Genomic DNA, 18,147 nt, shown 5'->3' with positions numbered 1-18,147 from the left:
AACAGACCCACCCTTCACCAATTCCCTGATCTTATCTAACACAGGAGATAGGACACGCTGCATCTCATCACCCGGAGTGGAGGTCAATAGAATAGTATTTGCACTATGGACGGGTGTGAGACCCGAAGTTGCCTTGACCCCCTCTGTAGGGGCTATAAAAACGGGTGTGTGTGTGTGTGTGTGTGTGTGTGTGTGTGTGTGTGGCTTGGCCATAGTTCACCATCTTCTATCTGTTAAAGGTTGTTCCAGGGGAGAAGCTGTAGAGATGAACGTTTTCTCAGTCAAGGACCCGCCTACTGCTAGACTAAGGTAAAACTCCATGCTAGTGAGTTAGTTGTTTTTGTGTGCGTTTTATTTTGAATTCCTGTATGCCTTTCTTTACTTCCAGTTTTCCTGAATTTCCGCAGTCCCTTAGTCTGTGTTCAGCCCTTGTTTCTCAATAAAGTTCATATACTTAGAAGTGGCTTCAGTCTGATTTAACTGGCTCTGACCTCGGTAAGGTCATTTGCTACTGCTGAGTTGTTTTGATGATGATGATGATGATGATGATGATGATTTATTAATCCGATTTTTATACTGCCCTTCCAAAAAGGGCTATACAGCTATAAACTGTATAGCGGTTTACACAGAAAAACAACAAACAAATAAGATGGAACCCTGTCCCCAAAGGGCTCACTATCTAAAAAGAAACATAAGATAGATGGGGGTGGATAGGGCCAGTTATTCTCCCCCTGCTAAATGAAGAGAATCGCCATGTGAAAAAAGTGCCTCTTTGCCCAGTTAGCAGGGGTTCGGGTTTTCTGAATAATATATTGCTGTCTAGAGCTGGGTTGTGTGGACTCTGCTGTACAATGCCTGTAAGTCCCAAGCCAGACAGTTCTAAGTTGTTGAAGCCATGCCTACGCCTGGTCAGTGGCTTTAGATCAGTCTTCAACTGGTGGCAGCCTACCTCGAAGGAGCGGCGTGCTCTTAGAATGGAGATCAGAGCAATCTCTCTATTGAAGGCAGATCCCAGGAAAGCATAGAGTAAACCACCCCCCCCATTTCATCACACCCATTGCAAAAGAAACAGTATTATCTATGCCTTTATAAGCATGGCATGCAATGAAAGAATTGCATTCCTTTGATCTCAGCTCTCTTAATTAATGGAAATCTTTGGTGATCCCTGTTTGCAGAACAAGATAACTGACTGGCAGAAGGGACCAGTGACCCTAATGCAGAATTTTTGCATGATGGACAGGAGAGAACTGCAAGCAGAGGACAATCTCCCCTCTGTCTGCAGGAAGCCGACTCTAAATCGAAGTAATAAATAAGATGGATAAAAAGTCATTGTGACCTAACACGACACATTCCAGTCAAGCAAACCAAGGAAGAAAACACAAAGTCTAGCTCTGTGAAATGAAATTTTTGCCCAGAACCACGATAAGAAAGGATGGTTTACAGCTGAAAGGAATGATAATAAAGGAAGCAATTTGTAATGGGTTGGAATAGTAATATAAACCTTTGCTACAGAATATGTCCAATAAAAAATACATGAGAGTCTGGTCTGTCTTGTGCCTTAGTTTGGATAGCATATTCTCTGTAGCTTGTAGGCAGGAGTAGAGCTCTTGCTTTTATTTCTGTTTGTTGTCGCCTTGTAGTTTATACAATGCAAAATTGCAAACAAACAAGTAAATAATAAAACAAACCTAATTAGGAACATAGGAAGCTGCCTTCTGCTGAGTCAGAGCCTTGGTCCATCTCGCTCAGTATTGTCTACCCTGACTGGCAGCGGCTTCTCCAAGATTGCAGGCAGGAATCTCTCTCAACCCTATCTTGGAGATGCCGCCAGGGAGGGGACTTGGAACCTTGCTCTACCATTGAGCTACGGCCCCCATCCCAAATAAGGGGGACATCTTACAGCACTCCCATCCAAATGCAAACCAAGGCAGACCCTGCTCAGCAAGAGGACAACCATGCATGCTTGTTACCACACAAGACCAGATTGTCTCTCTATTATATTGTGTATAATATAATAGGGGTTCCCAACTGGGTCCACTAGTGCCTCTGGGGTCCTTGAAGGGCTCCCAGGGGGTGCTCACCCTGCTCATAAGCAGTCATTTAAATTACTGGGACATGTTCATGTCAAATGAGAGTAAGTTCAAAAAGTGTATTTCAGGAAGAACACTCGCCTAAGGGCGCAGCGGGGAAGTTGCTTGAGTAGTAAGCCAGAGGTTGCCGGTTCGAATCCCTGCTGATGTGTTCCCCAGACTATGGGAAACATCTATATTGGGCAGCAGTGATATAAGAAGATGCTGAAAGGCATCATCTCACACTGCGCGGGAGGAGGCAATGGTCAACCCTTCCTGTATTAAACTGCAGGGCTCTGTGGGCGCCAGGAGTCAACACCGACTTGAAAGCACACTTTTTTTTAACCTTGACTGATTAGTAACTTATTTATTTTTTACATATATATCCCGCTCTTCCTCCAAGGAGCCCAGAGGTACATGGTCATGTTTCTCTTCACAACAACCCTGTGAGGTAGGTTAGGCTGCAAGAGAAGTGACTGGCCCAGAGTCATCCAGTGAGTGTCATGGCTGAATGGGGATTTGAACTCAGGTCTCCCCAGTCAAACACACTAACCACTACCCCACGCTGGCATCCAACTTAGTCTGGACATGAGCCAGTGACTGGAATAGTTTGTTTCATAACTGTAACATTTAAGTTTGTGTGTTGCACACACACTCAAAATCTCTATGAGGTACCTGAGCTGAAGGCTTGCAACAGATGGGGTACACTTCTGGGTTGGGAACCCCAATATAGGCAATGTAACAGCACAGTTGCTAGCGGTTCATTGTAACGAGTTGGGGGGGGGTGTCTGTCTGTGTGTGTGCGGCCAAACCAGGCACAGCTGTCACTGCTTCCCGGCCACCCAATTGCCCCTGTTTCTTCCATCCTGCCCTGCTCCTACATTTATGAGAGCCACGTTGCCTGCAGGCTGGCCATTCATTAGGTAGAGCGGCAGTTCTACCTGATGAATGGCCAGCCTGCAGGCAGTGCGGTTCTCCTTAACGGGGTTGGGGACGGAAGAAACAGACTCAATCAGGCTGCCAGGAACCAGAGGGATTTGCACAGTTGGGCAACTTCACCCCAAAGGGATTTCTTCTTCGGCCTGAACCACGGGCCCCGGTGCACCCTGGTGGAAAGGAAGCCCAAAGTCAATTAGGTGCTGCTTTGGCAGGTGGAGCAGGGCAACCCGTGTTCCAAAGGCTGGAGTTGCCCAGGAGGACGCTGTGTCAGGCGCAGGTGATGCGCTGCATTTGACCTGAGCTGCTGCTGTAGCCCCTTCAGAGGTGCTCCTGCCAGGCTTGCCGTCGCAGAGAAGAGGACTCGGGTCTCCCCACAAAGCGCCTTTATTTGCACCAAAAAAGAAAACAAGGAAAAGGGGAAAAAGCCTGTCTTTCCTTCCAGGGGGTGTCCCTCCGCCGCGCTCTGTGCTGCAGCCACATTCCCGCAGGCGGAGCCAGTTCCTGCACAAAACAAGTGACCCTGTCCTCGCCTAGGATGGCCACACCGAGGCTGCGATCCGGAACACTTTACTGGTTGTCTACTCGAGAGACTGAAGCTCCTCCTCCTGAAGATGTCCTGTCTCATGCTGCATTATAGGTAAAGTGTGCCGTCAAGTCGGTTTCGACTCCTGGCGACCACAGAGCCTTGTGGTTTTTCTTTGGTAGCATACAGGAGAGGTTGACCATTGCCTCCTCCCGCGCAGTCTGAGATGATGCCTTTCAGCATCTTTCTATCTAGCCGCTGCCCGGTTTAACCAGCGGGGATTCGAACCGGCAACCTTCTGCTTTTTAGTCAAGCATTTCCCCGCTGCGCCACTTATTAATCAACAAACATCTCCAGACCTGCATGCAAAAGTCACTTGGAGAATAAGCCGGAGTAAATCCCGGGGACTTCAAATAACAAAAGCGAGCAAAGCGTCCTTCCCAGTTCCGTCCGATAGGCGGCGCTTGCCCTATGGGAACAACAAGGCCAGGGCCCGCTGTCATTCATGATCAGGGTCCCCGGCCCTCCCCATGTGGCCCTGCCCCCTCAGGCTGAGTAGCAGTCGCCCTCTCTCTATTGGCTGAGGGTGCCGGTTTTATAACGTCATGAGGCCCCACCCTTAGCAACCGCATTCTTGCGGCCCTGGGATTGGCTGCCGCGGAGCCAATCGATGGCCGTAGCCTGCCAATGTTGCAATTTTCAAATTCTCGCTGGGAAGCTCAACGCAGGAAGCTCAGCTGCCTCGGTGAGTTTCGGACTACCAGCCCCCACCCGCTCTCCTGGAAAGACCGAAAAACTACCCGTTAGATGGGAATCACTCGATGGGGCGGGCGGGCTGGGAATCTAAGCACTGCCGGAGTGGACAACCCCACTGCCCTGGGGGGCTGCTGGGCCCCGCGACTCCCCCCTTGTTCCCACGGGAAAGCCCCCGCCCCGCACCCCACTTCAGTTCACCCTCTCACGCCCTCCCCAGCCCTCTGGCTCCTGCTCTAGGTCAGATGCGGTGGGTCTATCCAAGGTTCTTAGCTGTACAGTAATCCACAAACGTGCAGAGGAAGTCCACCCAGGGGCATAGCTAAAATCGAACGGGGCGGGGAGGGGGGAGAGATGTCCCGGGGGGAGGGGGGGCTGCTCGCTCTTTTCTCTCCCCCTGGCGTCTCCCCAAGGAAGAAGTCAGGTGGGGGAGCAGTGGCCCATCTTCACTTTCTCTCCAGGGTTCACTCCAACCTTGATCCTGATTCTAACCCTGGATACCAGTTAGCTGCTGGGGAGTATCTGGTTGGCTACTGTGGGATACAGGGCACTGGCCTCCATGGGCCTTCCAGGTCTGACCCAGCAGGGAACCTCGGCTGCATGTTCTCTGCTGCAGCTCCTGCTGGTTCCACCCTGCTAGATCCCATTCTTGCAGCTCAGGGCTTCTTCTCTGCATCCATCTGCGGTTGCCAGCATCCTTCCCCTGGCAGGGCTTCTTGACCAGTGTTGTGCCAAGCTGAAATTCCACAAGTGGAGCTTTGTTTTTGCCCACCCCTTCAAAAATGGCCCCCTTGCCCCTCCAGGGGCTCTGTGTGGCCTGGGGGTGCCTCAGCTGCCTTTCCCCCACATCCACCCCCTCCGCCTGCCCTCCTAGTCACACCTAAACCCATTTAACAAAGGTGAGCTGGCAGGAAACCTCCAGGGCGAGGGTGTTTGTCGTCCCAGATCTCTCCTGGGGACCAGGGTGGGGCCTGCTGGCCCTCCAAGGGGATAATCTTGGTGGTCTCTCCTTCTCTGAATCCAGCTTTGCTTGGCAAGACTGAAGCCAGAAGGATGCCTGCTCCTCGCAACGTCAAGAGTGCAGCAAGCAAGCAGCCCGGGCTGGGCCGAGCAGTAGCTGTGGAGAATGCCCACGCCAAGAAGGTGAGCAGTGGCTGCTCTGGGCTCCCCTCTTCCCCATCCCAATGTACACAAATGCCACATGACAGAACTGGCGCCTGCTAAGAATGCTGCTCTCCCACCCTGGAAATCTCTTGGCCGAGGTGGGCTGCAGTTCTGGGCTGGCTGCCTGCCTGAGCCCGTGAGTGGCTGCCACAAAGTCTCCCGAAGCAGCTTCAGGCCGGCGACATGGAGCAGACCTGCCCTCCTGGGTCGCTTCTGGTGGCCGATGGAAACCTTCTGGCCCATGGTTTGAAGGGGGGACTGAGCACATTCGTGGAGAAGCAGCAGTCTATGGCTGGCTATTGGCCAGGATGGCTAAATGGAGTGTACCTCTGACAGCACAAGCTGAGGACAAGTAGCAGGGAAGGATCCTGCCTTCAGGCCCTGCTTGTGGTCTCTCTGGGGGCATCTGGTTAGCCACTGTAGAAAGCTGATGCTGGACTACCATTGGCCTGATCCAGCAGGACTCTTCTTAGGTGTGATAGTTACGTGGAACCTCCATGTTCCAAAGCAGTATGCTACTGAGTGCCAATTGCTGAGAGGAGGGGCAACAGCAGGCCAAGGCTACTGTTCTCATGCCCGGCTTGTGGGCTCTTTGGAAGGTTCTAGCTGGCCACTGGGGAGGGGGCAGGGGGCTGAGAGAAAAGGCTCTCCTAGCGTTCGACCCTCCAGGACTTCTCGGATGTGGTTGGATCTGCTTTGCAGAGTCACGTGGCCTCCCTGTTCTCTAGGGAGCAGCCTCTGGGTTTGGGCAAAGGCATGGGCAGGCCCCCTCCCAGTGGGAGTGCTGTGCTAACTGGTCTCTTTCGTCCTAGGAGGAGAGCGCCCAGGCCAAGCGGTCCCCTTCCTCGCCCCAGGGGGCACCCAAAAAGCGCTCTGCCTTTGGGGACATCACCAACGTAAGTAGGAGCTCTTCATCCTGTTTGTGAGGTGGGTGGGCGGGCAGGAGGGGAGGTCTCAAACTGCCCATGTTCTAAATGTTCTTCTGGCTGTGGGTCCATCTGACTTCTTTGGTTCTGAAGGGCAAACGTCATCAACCTCGTTGAAGCATGAACCTAAAAAAATATACTAACAAAATCCATGCATAATCATAAAATAGAACTACAAAGTAAAATAAAATAATTTGCAGGTTCTCAATTAATAAAGATCTTATAGATCGGGCCTGCTCAACGTATGTTGGCCTACAACTCACATAATCCATGGCTATTGGCCATTGTAGCTGGGGATTATGGGAGTTGTAGTCTAAAAATGGCTGGGGGGCCAAAGTTGAGCAGGCCTGTGGACATATGGAGAGCATAAAACATGCACACAACAAAGGGACAGATTCCTTTAAAAAAGAAAGGAATTGGCCCAAACCCCTGGATTCCCTCCTGTTTCTGAGTAGGTGTCTGCTGACTGCAGCCTCTCTCACTTGCTCTCTCAGGCTCACAAGGCTCGGCAGATAACGGGAAAGAAGGAGGCAGCAAAAGCGACTTCGAGGAAGGCATCAAAGGCGTCGGCTGTGCTGGTTGTGGCCAAGAACAATGAGATCAACCTGAAAAAGTGAGGCACCAGCACCTGCCTTATGGTTGTGAAAGCCCGAATGGACTCCTACGGCACTAGTGCAAGAGAGGGAGGTTGTCTGCAGCTGGTGGCGCGTGGCCCCTTGGGAACGGACCAGCGACCTTAAGCTTTTTGGGTGCCGGCGAAAGGGAGAATTTACATGCCCCAATTGGGCTTCTTGGCTTGCTGGCTCTAAGGGAGGAAGCAGAAAAGCTCTGTTCACTGATGAGTCCGCTGATCCAAAAAGCTGTTGGTCTAAAGCTGTCCTGGCAAACATAGGAAGCTGCCATATACTGAGTCAAACCATTTGTCCATCCAGATCAGTATCATCTACACGTACTGGCAGCGGCTTCTCCAAGGTTGTAGGCAGGCATCTCTCTCAGCCCTATCTTGGAGATGCTGCCAGGGAGGGAACTTGGAACCTTCTGCTCTTCCCAGGGCGGCTCCATCCCGAGGGGAAGATCTGACAGTGCTCACACTTCTAGTCTCCCATTCATATGCAACCAGGGTGGACCCTGCTTAGCTAAGGGAACAAGTCATGCTTGCTACCACAAGACCAGCTCTCCCCTTGTGCTGACTGGCGAGGAAGGAGGTCTACCTCTGAAGACCACTTGCAGGGGAGCAGTGGCAGGAGTGGGACTTTGTCTCCTGCTTGTGGTAGGGCTGTGCATGAACGTGTTTGGCAGTCCCCTTTCTGGAGCACTGAACCTGCTCGAACACTGGCATTCGAGGCAGGTGGCGGGTGTGTGTGTGCCTTTTAAGCGAACAGGTAAGGCACTCCTTACTTGTCGCTTCCACACACACACACCCCCCCGGTGCTCAGTTTTGAAAGAGATGTACGGGGTTGCAGCGTTCCCTCCTGCAGCCTCAATAGGCATCGACACGGACATGGCCAGGGCATGTGCGTGCCATCCATGTGCATGGTCAGCATGCAAATGGTCGGCATGCCTTGGACGCCGATCGGTGCTGCAGGAAGGAATGCTGCAGCCCCATATGTCTCCTTCAGAACTGAACACATTTCGGAGGAAAGCGATGGGGAGGGGCAAGCAGGTAATGAGCGCTTTACCTGTTCACTTGAAAGCACCCCCATGCGCCACTCCAGGGAGTGTACAGACGGTTTGTGCACATCCCTAGTTTATGGGCTTCCCAGAGGCATCTGATGGATCACTGGGATGTGGGATGCTGGACTAGATAGGTCAGGGCTGCTTTTACGTTCCTAAACAAGCAGGCGCTGTGCTAGTTTTGGCTATCAGTTCCATCTCAATGGTCATGGTGACTTTCGGCAATGGAAAGCAGGTGATAGCATGGTTGCGCTTGCAGCTTACTCTGTGTTACCTCTTTATCCTGACTCCCCAACAATTTGGGGGAAATTGCAGTCACTTTTTGCACCGAGGGAAGTATTGAACAAATAGTGGTCCTCTCTCCATGGAGAGAGTAATCTTTGCAGGATGTTTGTTTGTTTGTTCGATTTCTATACCGCCATTCCAAAAATGGCTCAGGGTGGCTTACACAGAGAAATAATAATTCCTACCCATTCTCATTTCCATTCCTCTGACATCGATAAAATGTCATTGTAGCTTTTGAGTTTTTAAAACTTTTCAAAGCTTTTAAAACCTTATTGTTTATTATTTAATAATAATTGTTGTTAGGAGAAACCTAAGTATGTAGCACACCGCTCTGGGCTCCTTGGAGGAAGAGCGGGATATAAAATGTAAAAATAATAAAAATGTAAAATAATTTACATTTTCTATCCCACTCTTCCTCCAAGGAGCCCAGACCGGTGTACTACATACTGAAGTTACTCCTCACCACAACCCTGTGAAGTAGGTTAGGCTAAGAGAGAAGTGACTGGCCCAGAGTCACCCAGCAACTCTCATGGCTGAATGGGGATTTGAACTCGGGTCTCCCCGGTCCTAGTCCAGCACTCTAACCACTACACCACACTGGCTCTCCACGGTTTCAGCGTCAGGCAGATGCCTTTCTCAGCCATCTGTAGGCTGGCGATGATGAGAGCTGAAGCCCAGCTACTTCCGGAGGCCTGAGCTTGGGAACTCTTGAACCAGTTGCATCGCTAAGCGAGGCCTGTCTTCTTTCTTTCCAGGTCCCTGAGCAAAATCCCCTCGGAGGATGAGCCCGCCAAGTCTGATCATGTTGCCAAGGAAAGCCTGGTCGAGGAGGAGGATCCTTTGTTGGTGCCTGTGCGTCAAAAGGTGCTGGGACTGAAAGGCCGCCGTGGGGGCTTGGGATGGGAGGTTACAGGGGAAATCTTGGGAGGGCTTCATCCTGGATGGAGGCGGGACATAGGTCATCTGGCAATATCTATGGAGGGGCTGAGTGTGCTGCTGGAAAGGGGCCACAGCTTGTTGGTAGGTTCAGGCCCTTCCTGACAGCATCTCCAGGGAGGGCTGGGAAAGACTGGAAGCTTGGAGAGATGCTGCCAGTCAGAGCGGACAATGCTGAGCTAGATGAACCAAGGGCCGAACTCGGCAGAAGGCCTGCCTGTGGGCCTCTAGCATCTGATCCTTGTATCGTGGCTGGAAGAGTCCAGTTGTGCCCTTCACTCCTTTGGAGTCTCCCAGAGCTGCTTCTGCTTGAGTGCCTAAGTCATCCTTCTGGTGTCAAAACACCAAAATAACATCAAAATAAACATCTGCAGGAGGGCCGAAGTTGAGCAGCCCTGATGTAGACCTATTTCAAACTGGCTTTAGGGCGGGCTATGTGGTTGCGACAGCCTTGGTCTGTCTGATAGATGACCTTCGCCAGGGAATTGACAGCGGGAGTGGGTCTCTGCTGGTACTTCTGGATCTCTCGGTGGTTTTCAATGCCATCAAACATGGTATCCTTCTGGATCGCCTGAGGGATTTGGGGATAGAAGGCTCTGTTTTACAATAGTTCCGCTCCTATGGTCTCTGGTAGATCTCAGACCTAAATCACTTTTTCCTTGTCGTCAATATCGGGAAAGGGCATTGGCCCTTTAAATGCCTGCCTACAGGCAGTAATGGGATGGATGAGGGATAATAAACTGAAGCTGAATCTAAGCAAGATGGAGGTGCTCATTGTTGGGGGTCATAATCTGCAAGGTGGGATAACCTTGTTCCTGTTCTTGATGAGGTTACACTCCTCCAGAAAGAGCAGGTTCATAGTTTGGGAGTTTGCTTGAACCTGGGTCTCACCTTGGTGTCTCAGGTTGAGGTTGTGGCCTGGAGCGCTTTTTAACAGCTGTGATTGATTCAGCAACTCTGCCTGTTCCTTGAAGAGAATTATCTGAAAACAGTGGTACACCAGCTGGTAATCTCTAGGTTAGACTGCTGCAATGCTCTTTATGAAGGGCTGCCTTTGTACGTAGTTTGGAAACTTCAGTTAGTTCAAAATGTGGCAGCCAAATAGGTCTCTGGGGTATCCCAGAGAGACCACATTATGCCTGTTCTTAAACAGTTGCACTAGCTGCCGATATGTTTCTGGGCACAGTACGACGTGCTGGTTATTACCTTTTAAAGCTATGAATGGCTTAGGTTGGGTTACCTGAGACTGCCTTTCTCTGCAAGATCTCCACCGCTCATTAAAATAATCAGGAGGGGTCCGTCTTCAAAGGGTTCATCTGGTGGATAACCTAGGATTGGGCTTTCTCAGTCATTGCCCCTGGGTTGTGGAGTGCATTCCCCAAGGATATATGGGGATTATTTTCCTTGGAGGCCTTCAGGAGATGAAGTCCAAGATCTAGTTCTAGAGTTAAAATCTCTAGTTCTAATTTTAATCTGGTTCACATTTTTATTTTATTTTAATTGTTATGTATATACATTTTTTAATGTAAACCGCCCTGAGCCACTTTAGGAAAGGCAGTATCTAAACTGAATAAATAAAAACTGAATAAATGAAATAATTCTTCCTTTAAAATAAAATCCCCCCACCTTTAGGTAGTTCCAGTGGAAGACATAGACCAGGGCCAGCTGAGCGATCCTTACGCCAATGCGGAATACGCCAAGGATATCTTCACCTACATGCGAGAACGTGAGGTAACTTGGAGGTGGGGGCAGGCTTGGGGGTGGGGGGTTCCCTTTGCCCAGGCCTTGGAAGACCAGAAGGTGGGAGGGAAAGCTGGCCAAAGCTAGGAGAACTCAAGTCAAATATTCTGAGCCCAGAAGGCTAAATTCTGTGATCTGGAATATATCCAACAGTTTTCCAAAGTACAGTAGGCTTGCAGAGAGCGAGGGGGGGACATGACCCCTTCCTCCCCCTCTCCCCATGTTCCGCTGAACCCCGGGGTCCCGTCTGCACAGGGCTTGTCTGGCTTCCCAGAGCAAGTGGCAGAGATGGTGGCAGTTTCCCGAACTCTGTGCCCCGGTCCATGCAGATTGCATGGAGGGGTCTTGAAGCACAGGAACACAGGATGCTGCCATATACTGAGTCAGACCATGGGTCCATCTAGCTCAGTATTGTCTACACAGGCTGGCAGTGGCTTCTCCGAGGTTGCAGGCAGGAGTCTCTCTCAGCCTTATCTTGGAGGTGCTGCCGGGGAGGGAACTTGAAGCCTTCTGCTCTTCCCCAGAGTGGCTCCATCCTAAGGGGAATATCTTACAGTGCTCACACATCAAGTCTTCCATTCATATGCAACCAGGGCAGACCCTGCTTAGCTAAGGGGACAAGTCATGCTTGCTCCCACAAGACCAGCTCTCCTCCTGCAGGCCCTGTGCTCTCAGGGAGCAGCTCTTCCCTCTGGAGGGACTTTGAGGCTGTTGTGGAGGGTGCTTTGCTGCATTCTGTGGAGCCAGCGTGGTGTAGTGGTTAGAGTGTTGGACTAGGACCGGGGAGACCCGAGTTCAAATCCCCATTCAGCCATGAGAGTTGCTGGGTGACTCTGGGCCAGTCACTTCTCTCTCAGCCTAACCTAATTCACAGGGTTGTGGTGAGAAGAAACTCAGGTATGTAGTACACCGCTCTGGGCTCCTTGGAGGAAGAGCGGGATATAAATGTAATCATAATTCTTGGGCCTCTGTCTTCTGCTTCATCCTTCCCAGGAGAAATTCTTGCTCCCAGACTACATGGAGAATCAGCCGGACATCACCAGGGACATGCGGGCCATCCTGGTGGACTGGATGGTGGAAGTGCAGGTAGGGGATCCATTGCACTAGCAGCGGAGTGGGGAGGGTGCCTCATGACCCAGCCCGGAATGCCCTGCTTGGGGCAGGGTGGGTGGATATTCCTCCCTTGACTGAGGAAGAAGACACTATTCCTTAGCTGTCGGGGCTGGTGATGATGGAAGGGAAGGGTCTCTCCATGGGGTGGGCTTTCTCCTTCCAGGGGTGAGTCTGTCTTCCCTCCAAGCTCTGTGACTGGCTACCCGGACAGAGAGCTGGCCAAGGCAAGGAGTCTCCATGTCTCCGTACATCTCCGCTTCTTCTCGGCTGCCAGGCTCTCGTGCACTTAATGGCCTTGTCCACAAGTCTCTGTCTGGGGACACCTGCGCTCTAAAATTCTGCACGGTGGAATGGAAAGCCAAGCGTTCAAATCCTGGTAGCCACCGTTGCTTCCGGTGGGATGCAGTCGTTGGAACGTTGGCCCTGGACTCGGGAGACCTGGGTCTGAATCCCTGCTTGGGCCACGGCCTGGGCAGGTGGTTGTTTCTCAGTCTGTCCTACCTCACGGGGCTGGTTGTGAGGATGAAGGTGGGTGGGCGGGGGTAACATCTTCTGTGTGCACCACCCTGAGTCCCTGGAAGGAAGGGTGAGATTGCTTGAGGGGAAAGAAACACAGGAGGTCCCAGGTTAGATCCCAGGCAGCGAGGCTGGGGGAAAGCCGCAGAAGAGACGTGGTGGGCTTCAGCGGGCCGCCGGCCTGGCTTTGCTTCTTGCAGGAGAACTTTGAGCTCACCCACGAGACGCTCTACTTGGCGGTCAAGCTGATGGACCACTACCTGGTGAAAGTGGCCACCATGCGGGACAAGCTGCAACTGATTGGCTCCACGGCCATCCTCATCGCCTCCAAGTTCGAGGTGAGCCCCGTCGGAGGTGGGGTCCAGGGGCTGTGCAGCGCGCAGAACCGGAGGGGCTCGAAGCCGAGGCTGCTGCCTTGTAGCGATGTGCACAGACCCGTCTGGACGCCATTCGAAAGGCCTCTGGACCGGTCCAGAGATGGGGCGGTTCAACGCCAGGGTGGGGGTTCCTTTAAGGGTGTGTGTGGGGGGGTGTACTTACCGCTTTCCCCCCGCCAGCACGCGTATTTTAGTAAGCATATCTCCGCTTCACGCGCGTGCGCAAAAGGCTTTCTGAAGCCTCTTGCTGACGACCAGGGGAAAGGGCAGCAGGGAGGTACCCTGCCGCCCCAAATGCTTACTAAAATATGCGTGCTGGCGGGGGGAAAGCGGCGGGAGGGGTAAGTACACCCTCCCCCTGCCCTTAAAGGAACCCCCACCCCAGTGCCGGACCACAGCTCCGCGGTTCCGTGCACATTATTTATTAAATAAATAAATAAATAAAAACATCCCTACTGCCTTATGCTGGGAAATTTAGGAAATCTGGGGCTCTAATTTCTTCCCACCCACCCCAGGGGTGCTGCTGCCTTGTGGGCTGCGAAACCCAAGTGAACTGTGCCGAATGAGCTGGTCGTCAGTGGTCTTATTCTAGGGAAGGGACTTCTTGGAGGCATCATGGAGGAGGAGCTCATCTCTGCCTCTCCCATATTGCAGGACACCCCACACTTGCACCCCTTCTGATCTCCAAACATCCAGCTTCTTTCTCGCTTTCTCCCCCCGGCCGCCCCACAACAATGAGGAGAGCTGGTCTTGTGGTAGCGAGCATGAATTGTCCCCTTTGCTAAGCAGGGTCTGCCCTGGGTTGCATTTGAATGGGAGACTACATGTGTGAGCCCTGGAAGAGATTCCCCTCAGGGGATGGAGCCGCTCTGGGAAGAGCAGAAGGTTCCAAGTTCCCTCCCTGGAAGCATCTCCAAGATAGGGCTGAGAGAGATTCCTGCCTTCAACCTTGGCGAAGCTGCTGCCAGTATGGGTAGACAATACAGAGCTAGAAGCACCAAGGGTCTGACTTGGTATATAGCAATAGCACTTACATTTATATACCGCTCTATAGCCGGAGCTCTCTAAGCGGTTTACAATGATTAGCATATTGCCCCCAACATTCTGGGTACTCATTTTACCGACCTCGGAAGGATGGAAGGCTGAGTCAACCTATATGGCAGCTTCCTATGTTCAGTTTTCCAGGATTCTGCCCATAATATCAGCTATATTGCATCTCAGAACTGTGGTTCTTCTTAGAAGAACATAAGAAGAGCCCAGCTGGATATAGGCCAAGGCCTATCCCATCCAGCATCCCGCCTCGCAGAGAAGCCCACAAGCAGGTGGGGGGTGGTGTGTAGAGAAGCCGCCCCTCTCCCATTGGTGTTCCCAGCCACCTGGTGTTCAGGTGCATGCCCCCTCTGATCCCACAGCAAACATTTATATACCACTTTTCAACAAATGTTCTCCAAATGGTTTACACTGGAAAAATAAAGGTGTTTCCCTGTCCACAAAGGGCTCGCAGCCTAAAAAGAAACATAAGGTAGACCCCAGCAACAGCCACCGGAGGGATGCTGTGCTGGAGTAGGATAAGGCCAGTTGCTTTCCCTCTGCTAAATAGAAGAGAATAGCCACTTTAAAAGGTGCCTCTTTGCTCAGTCAGCTAGTCTCTTTGATAGCCCTGTTCTCCATAAATTGGACTAAACCCCTTTTAAAACCCTCTAGATTGGTGACCATCACCACATCGGGCAGAGGTGACTTCCATAATTTAACTCCATGTTGTGTAAAGAAGCACTTCCTTCTGTCTGTCCTGAATCGCCCAGCATTTAGCTTCAATGGATGGCCCCCGGGATTCCCCCATAACTTGTGTGTGCGCCCCCAGACTGCATGACTGCAGAGCCCGAGTCAGTGTCTTCTCACAAGGGCAGACCATCATCCTGCCTCAAAGTGACTGGTGGGGGTAGGGGGCAGGTTCTTGGAGTAAGTCAGGAGTCACAAGGATTCCAAGGTGTTGATAACTATTTATTATTATTATTATTATTTTATTTATTTATTTATTTATTTATTTTTACATTTATATCCCGCTCTTCCTCCAAGGAGCCCAGAGCAGTGTACTACATACTTGAGTTTCTATTTCACAACAACCCTGTGAAGTAGGTGCCGTTAAGTCGATTTCCACTCCTGGCACCCACAGTGGTTGTTCCTGGTACAGTACAGGAAGGGTTTGCCATTGCCTCTTCCCGTACAGTATGAGATGATGCCTTTCAGCATCTTCCTATATCGCTGCTGACCGATATAGTAGTTTCCCATATTCTGGGTAACACACCAGCGGGGATTCGAACCGGCAACCTTCTGCTTGTTAGTCAAGCCATTTCCCCGCTGTGCCACAACTCCCATAGTCCCCAGCTGCAATGGCCATAGGCGCCTGTAGTCAACATCTGGGAATCCCTTGGACAGGGCCACTGACTGGGAGCCTTCTCCGATCAGCCACTGGTGCAAAGGGGCTCCATGTTCGGGCCCCACCACCTACCTGCAGAGCCAGGAATGCAGCTCCTTTGACCTCTCTCCTCCCGCCTTCCTGCACAGGAGCGCTGCTCGCCCTGCGTGGATGACATCCTGTACATCTGTGACGACGCGTACAAGAGAGACGAGCTCCTCTCCATGGAAATCAGCATCTTGCAGACGCTTGACTTTGATATCAACATCCCCGTCGCCTACCGCTTCCTCCGGCGGTTTGCCAAGGTGGGCAGCTGCAGTGGCCGCTCCCTCACTGCTCTGGGGCCAGGTGTGTGGAGGCTCTTGGAGCAGGAGCGTGTGGGTGTCCCCTGTCTCTTGTTCCAGGTTTGCCATCTGCACCTGGCAGATGCTTCCTAGGAGGGCCGCGGCTGCGGGCAGGGATCCACGCGTTTAGGCTTGGTTCACTAGTAAAGTGTGCCATCGGGTCGGTGTCGACTCCTGGCACCCACAGAGTCCTGTGGTTGTCTTTGGTAGAATACAGGAGGGGTTGACCATGGCCTCCTCCCGCGCAGTATGAGATGATGCCTTTCAGCATCTTCCTCTATTGCTGCTGCCTGATATAGGTGTCTCCCATAGTCTGGGAAAGATACCAGCGAGGATTCAAACTGGCCGCCTCTGGCTTGCTAATCAAGTCATTGCCTGGCTGTGCCAGAGGAGGCTCTCGCCAGCAATTATCTGTGGCCACCACCAATCCCCTCGCTTTCCCAGCACACAGGCAGACAGCTTAGGAGAGAAGCAGGTCTTCTGTCACTCGCCATTTGCACTGGGAGATGGCATGGAGCTGTGGGGCCCTCTGAGTGCTCCGGAAGGATTCCTGCTGTTCCTTCCTGTCTCAACGCTGGCAGTGGAAAGGAGACCTCTGGGGAGGAGCTGTGTCTGGGGCTGGGTGTCCTGCTTGCCCGAGGGCTGGGGGCATTCGCTGCTAGATGTCTGGCTGCAGAGCCCAGAGTGGGTGGGAGGGTGGCTTTCTGGTCTAAAGGCCATGATTGCAAAGTGGCCCTAGGCATGATGGGTGTGCCTCTGCTGCTGCCGCCACCTTGGGGGCCCTCCTGAGGAGGCCTCCCTGACCCTGCTCCCCTGCTGCAGTGTGCCCACGCCACCATGGAGACCCTGACCCTGGCCCGCTTCATCTGTGAGCTGACCCTGCAAGAGTACGACTTTGTTCAGGAGAGCGCCTCCCGCCTGGCCGCCAGCTGCCTCCTCCTGGCCCTCAAGATGAAGAGCCTCCAAGGCTGGGTGAGGTTCTCCTCTTGGCCTTCGAGCCACTTGGGGCAGGGCAGACCCGCTCAGGCTCCGGCCGCTGGAGCGGACGAGGCCCCAGCTCCACTCGGCAGCGGGAGCAGGGCCCCTCTGGAAGGCAGTCCCAAGGGCCCCAGAAGGGGGTTGCTGGGAACCCCTGACCTCCACTTCCAGGGTGGGCAAGGAGACAACTCGCCTCCCTGCTTCCTTGCAGACCCCCACCCTCGAATACTACAGCGGCTACAAAGCCCAGGACCTCCCGTCTCTGGTGAAGAGGCTCAACTTCCTCCTGACCTACGGGCAAGATGACCGGCTCAAGGCTGTGCGCAGCAAATACTCCCACCGGTGAGGAATCCTGCCTGTCTCCTTCTCCACCCTGGCCGCGTCAATCTGTAAAGCTTGGGCATGTTGCACAAACGTACGCCTTCCTCTTTAAAGCTTGCAGCCTTCAAGTGGCAAGTGCGTCATTTGCAACAGGCCTTTTTAAATCTTTCGATTCTTATCACTTCCACATTCCGCTTTTCTAAAACCCAGCAATTCTCTCTAATTGGGGAAGTAGTGAATGGGCTAGTTTAAGACACTGGAGTTGCCTTTTGAAAAAGCAACAAGCCTAGAGCGGAGATCAGGAGGTGTTGCTTCTCCCCAAACCTAAAACCAGAATTGGTTCTGGGGCCTGATGGAGCAACCTTGAGGTATTGGGGGGACACCCGTTGTGCATGTGGCCGAGAGTCCCAGCATGGAATCGAGCCGGATCTGCCCTCACATTTGCCTTTTAAGACCTTGCTGAGCTCCATGATGTTTCCAGCATAAACCCATATTTGATCCAGTGAAGGGTTTTGCTTTGGCCTTGTGGGGGCATCCTCCAAGCTGTCGCTTTCTGCCCTCACCTGTCCAAGTCCCTCTCCTGCAGCTGCCTAACTACAGTCTCTCTCTCCCCACCCCTCCCGCTTTGCAGGGTCTTCTTTGAGGTGGCCAAGATGGAGCCCATGGACATGCTGAAGCTGGAGGAAGCTTTGCAGAGCTAATGCTGGCCATGCAGGGTGGAGCAGCCGGAGTGTAAATTGCCTGTAAATAGATGAGAGCCCACAAGGCTTGTACATACTTTCATTTTTTTTAAAAAGGGGGGAGGGATGTGGGAAAAAATTAAATGCAAATGTAGTGTTGTGGGGAAAAATAAAAGGACATGTTTGAATAAAACGCTTTAAAATACTTCTGCCTTTTTGTCACAGCAACCTTAAGTGGGTGCAGTCGGCGGGTGCCCCCACTGGGAGCTTGCTTCAGAGCCTTCTCTCAGCAGGCAGCTTTCGAGGAGGGGCTACAGCACCAGGGGAGGACCCTGCTTTGCATGCAGAAGGCTCAGGGTCCCCGGCTAACATCTCCAGGCAGGGCTGCTAAAA

The 18,147-nt window shown here is 52.4% G+C and overlaps 1 protein-coding gene across 2 annotated transcripts; it reads left to right on the top strand.

The window, feature by feature from the left end:
- Nucleotides 1–4,143: 4,143 nt before the first annotated feature.
- On the top strand, nt 4,144–17,959 carry CCNB3 (cyclin B3). 2 transcript variants are annotated; one of them, XM_053273365.1, is made up of 12 exons: nt 4,144–4,276; nt 5,309–5,427; nt 6,261–6,344; nt 6,869–6,987; nt 9,089–9,197; nt 10,902–11,000; nt 12,003–12,095; nt 12,839–12,976; nt 15,581–15,736; nt 16,598–16,747; nt 16,965–17,095; nt 17,706–17,959. In XM_053273365.1, the coding sequence occupies exons 1-12, from the start codon at nt 4,219–4,221 to the stop codon at nt 17,773–17,775; spliced, it is 1,326 nt and encodes a 441-aa protein (XP_053129340.1). In that variant the 5' UTR covers nt 4,144–4,218; the 3' UTR covers nt 17,776–17,959. The 2 variants fall into 2 exon arrangements, with proteins under 2 accessions (XP_053129340.1, XP_053129341.1); XM_053273366.1 differs by lacking the exon at nt 4,144–4,276 and adding an exon at nt 5,055–5,183.
- Nucleotides 17,960–18,147: the final 188 nt, after the last annotated feature.

The sequence above is a fragment of the Hemicordylus capensis genome, chromosome 11 (genome assembly GCF_027244095.1).
Source record: "Hemicordylus capensis ecotype Gifberg chromosome 11, rHemCap1.1.pri, whole genome shotgun sequence".
Classification (NCBI taxonomy): domain Eukaryota; kingdom Metazoa; phylum Chordata; class Lepidosauria; order Squamata; family Cordylidae; genus Hemicordylus; species Hemicordylus capensis.
Note: the sequence above shows the minus strand (reverse complement) of the source record. Positions and strands in the feature narration are given on the sequence as shown.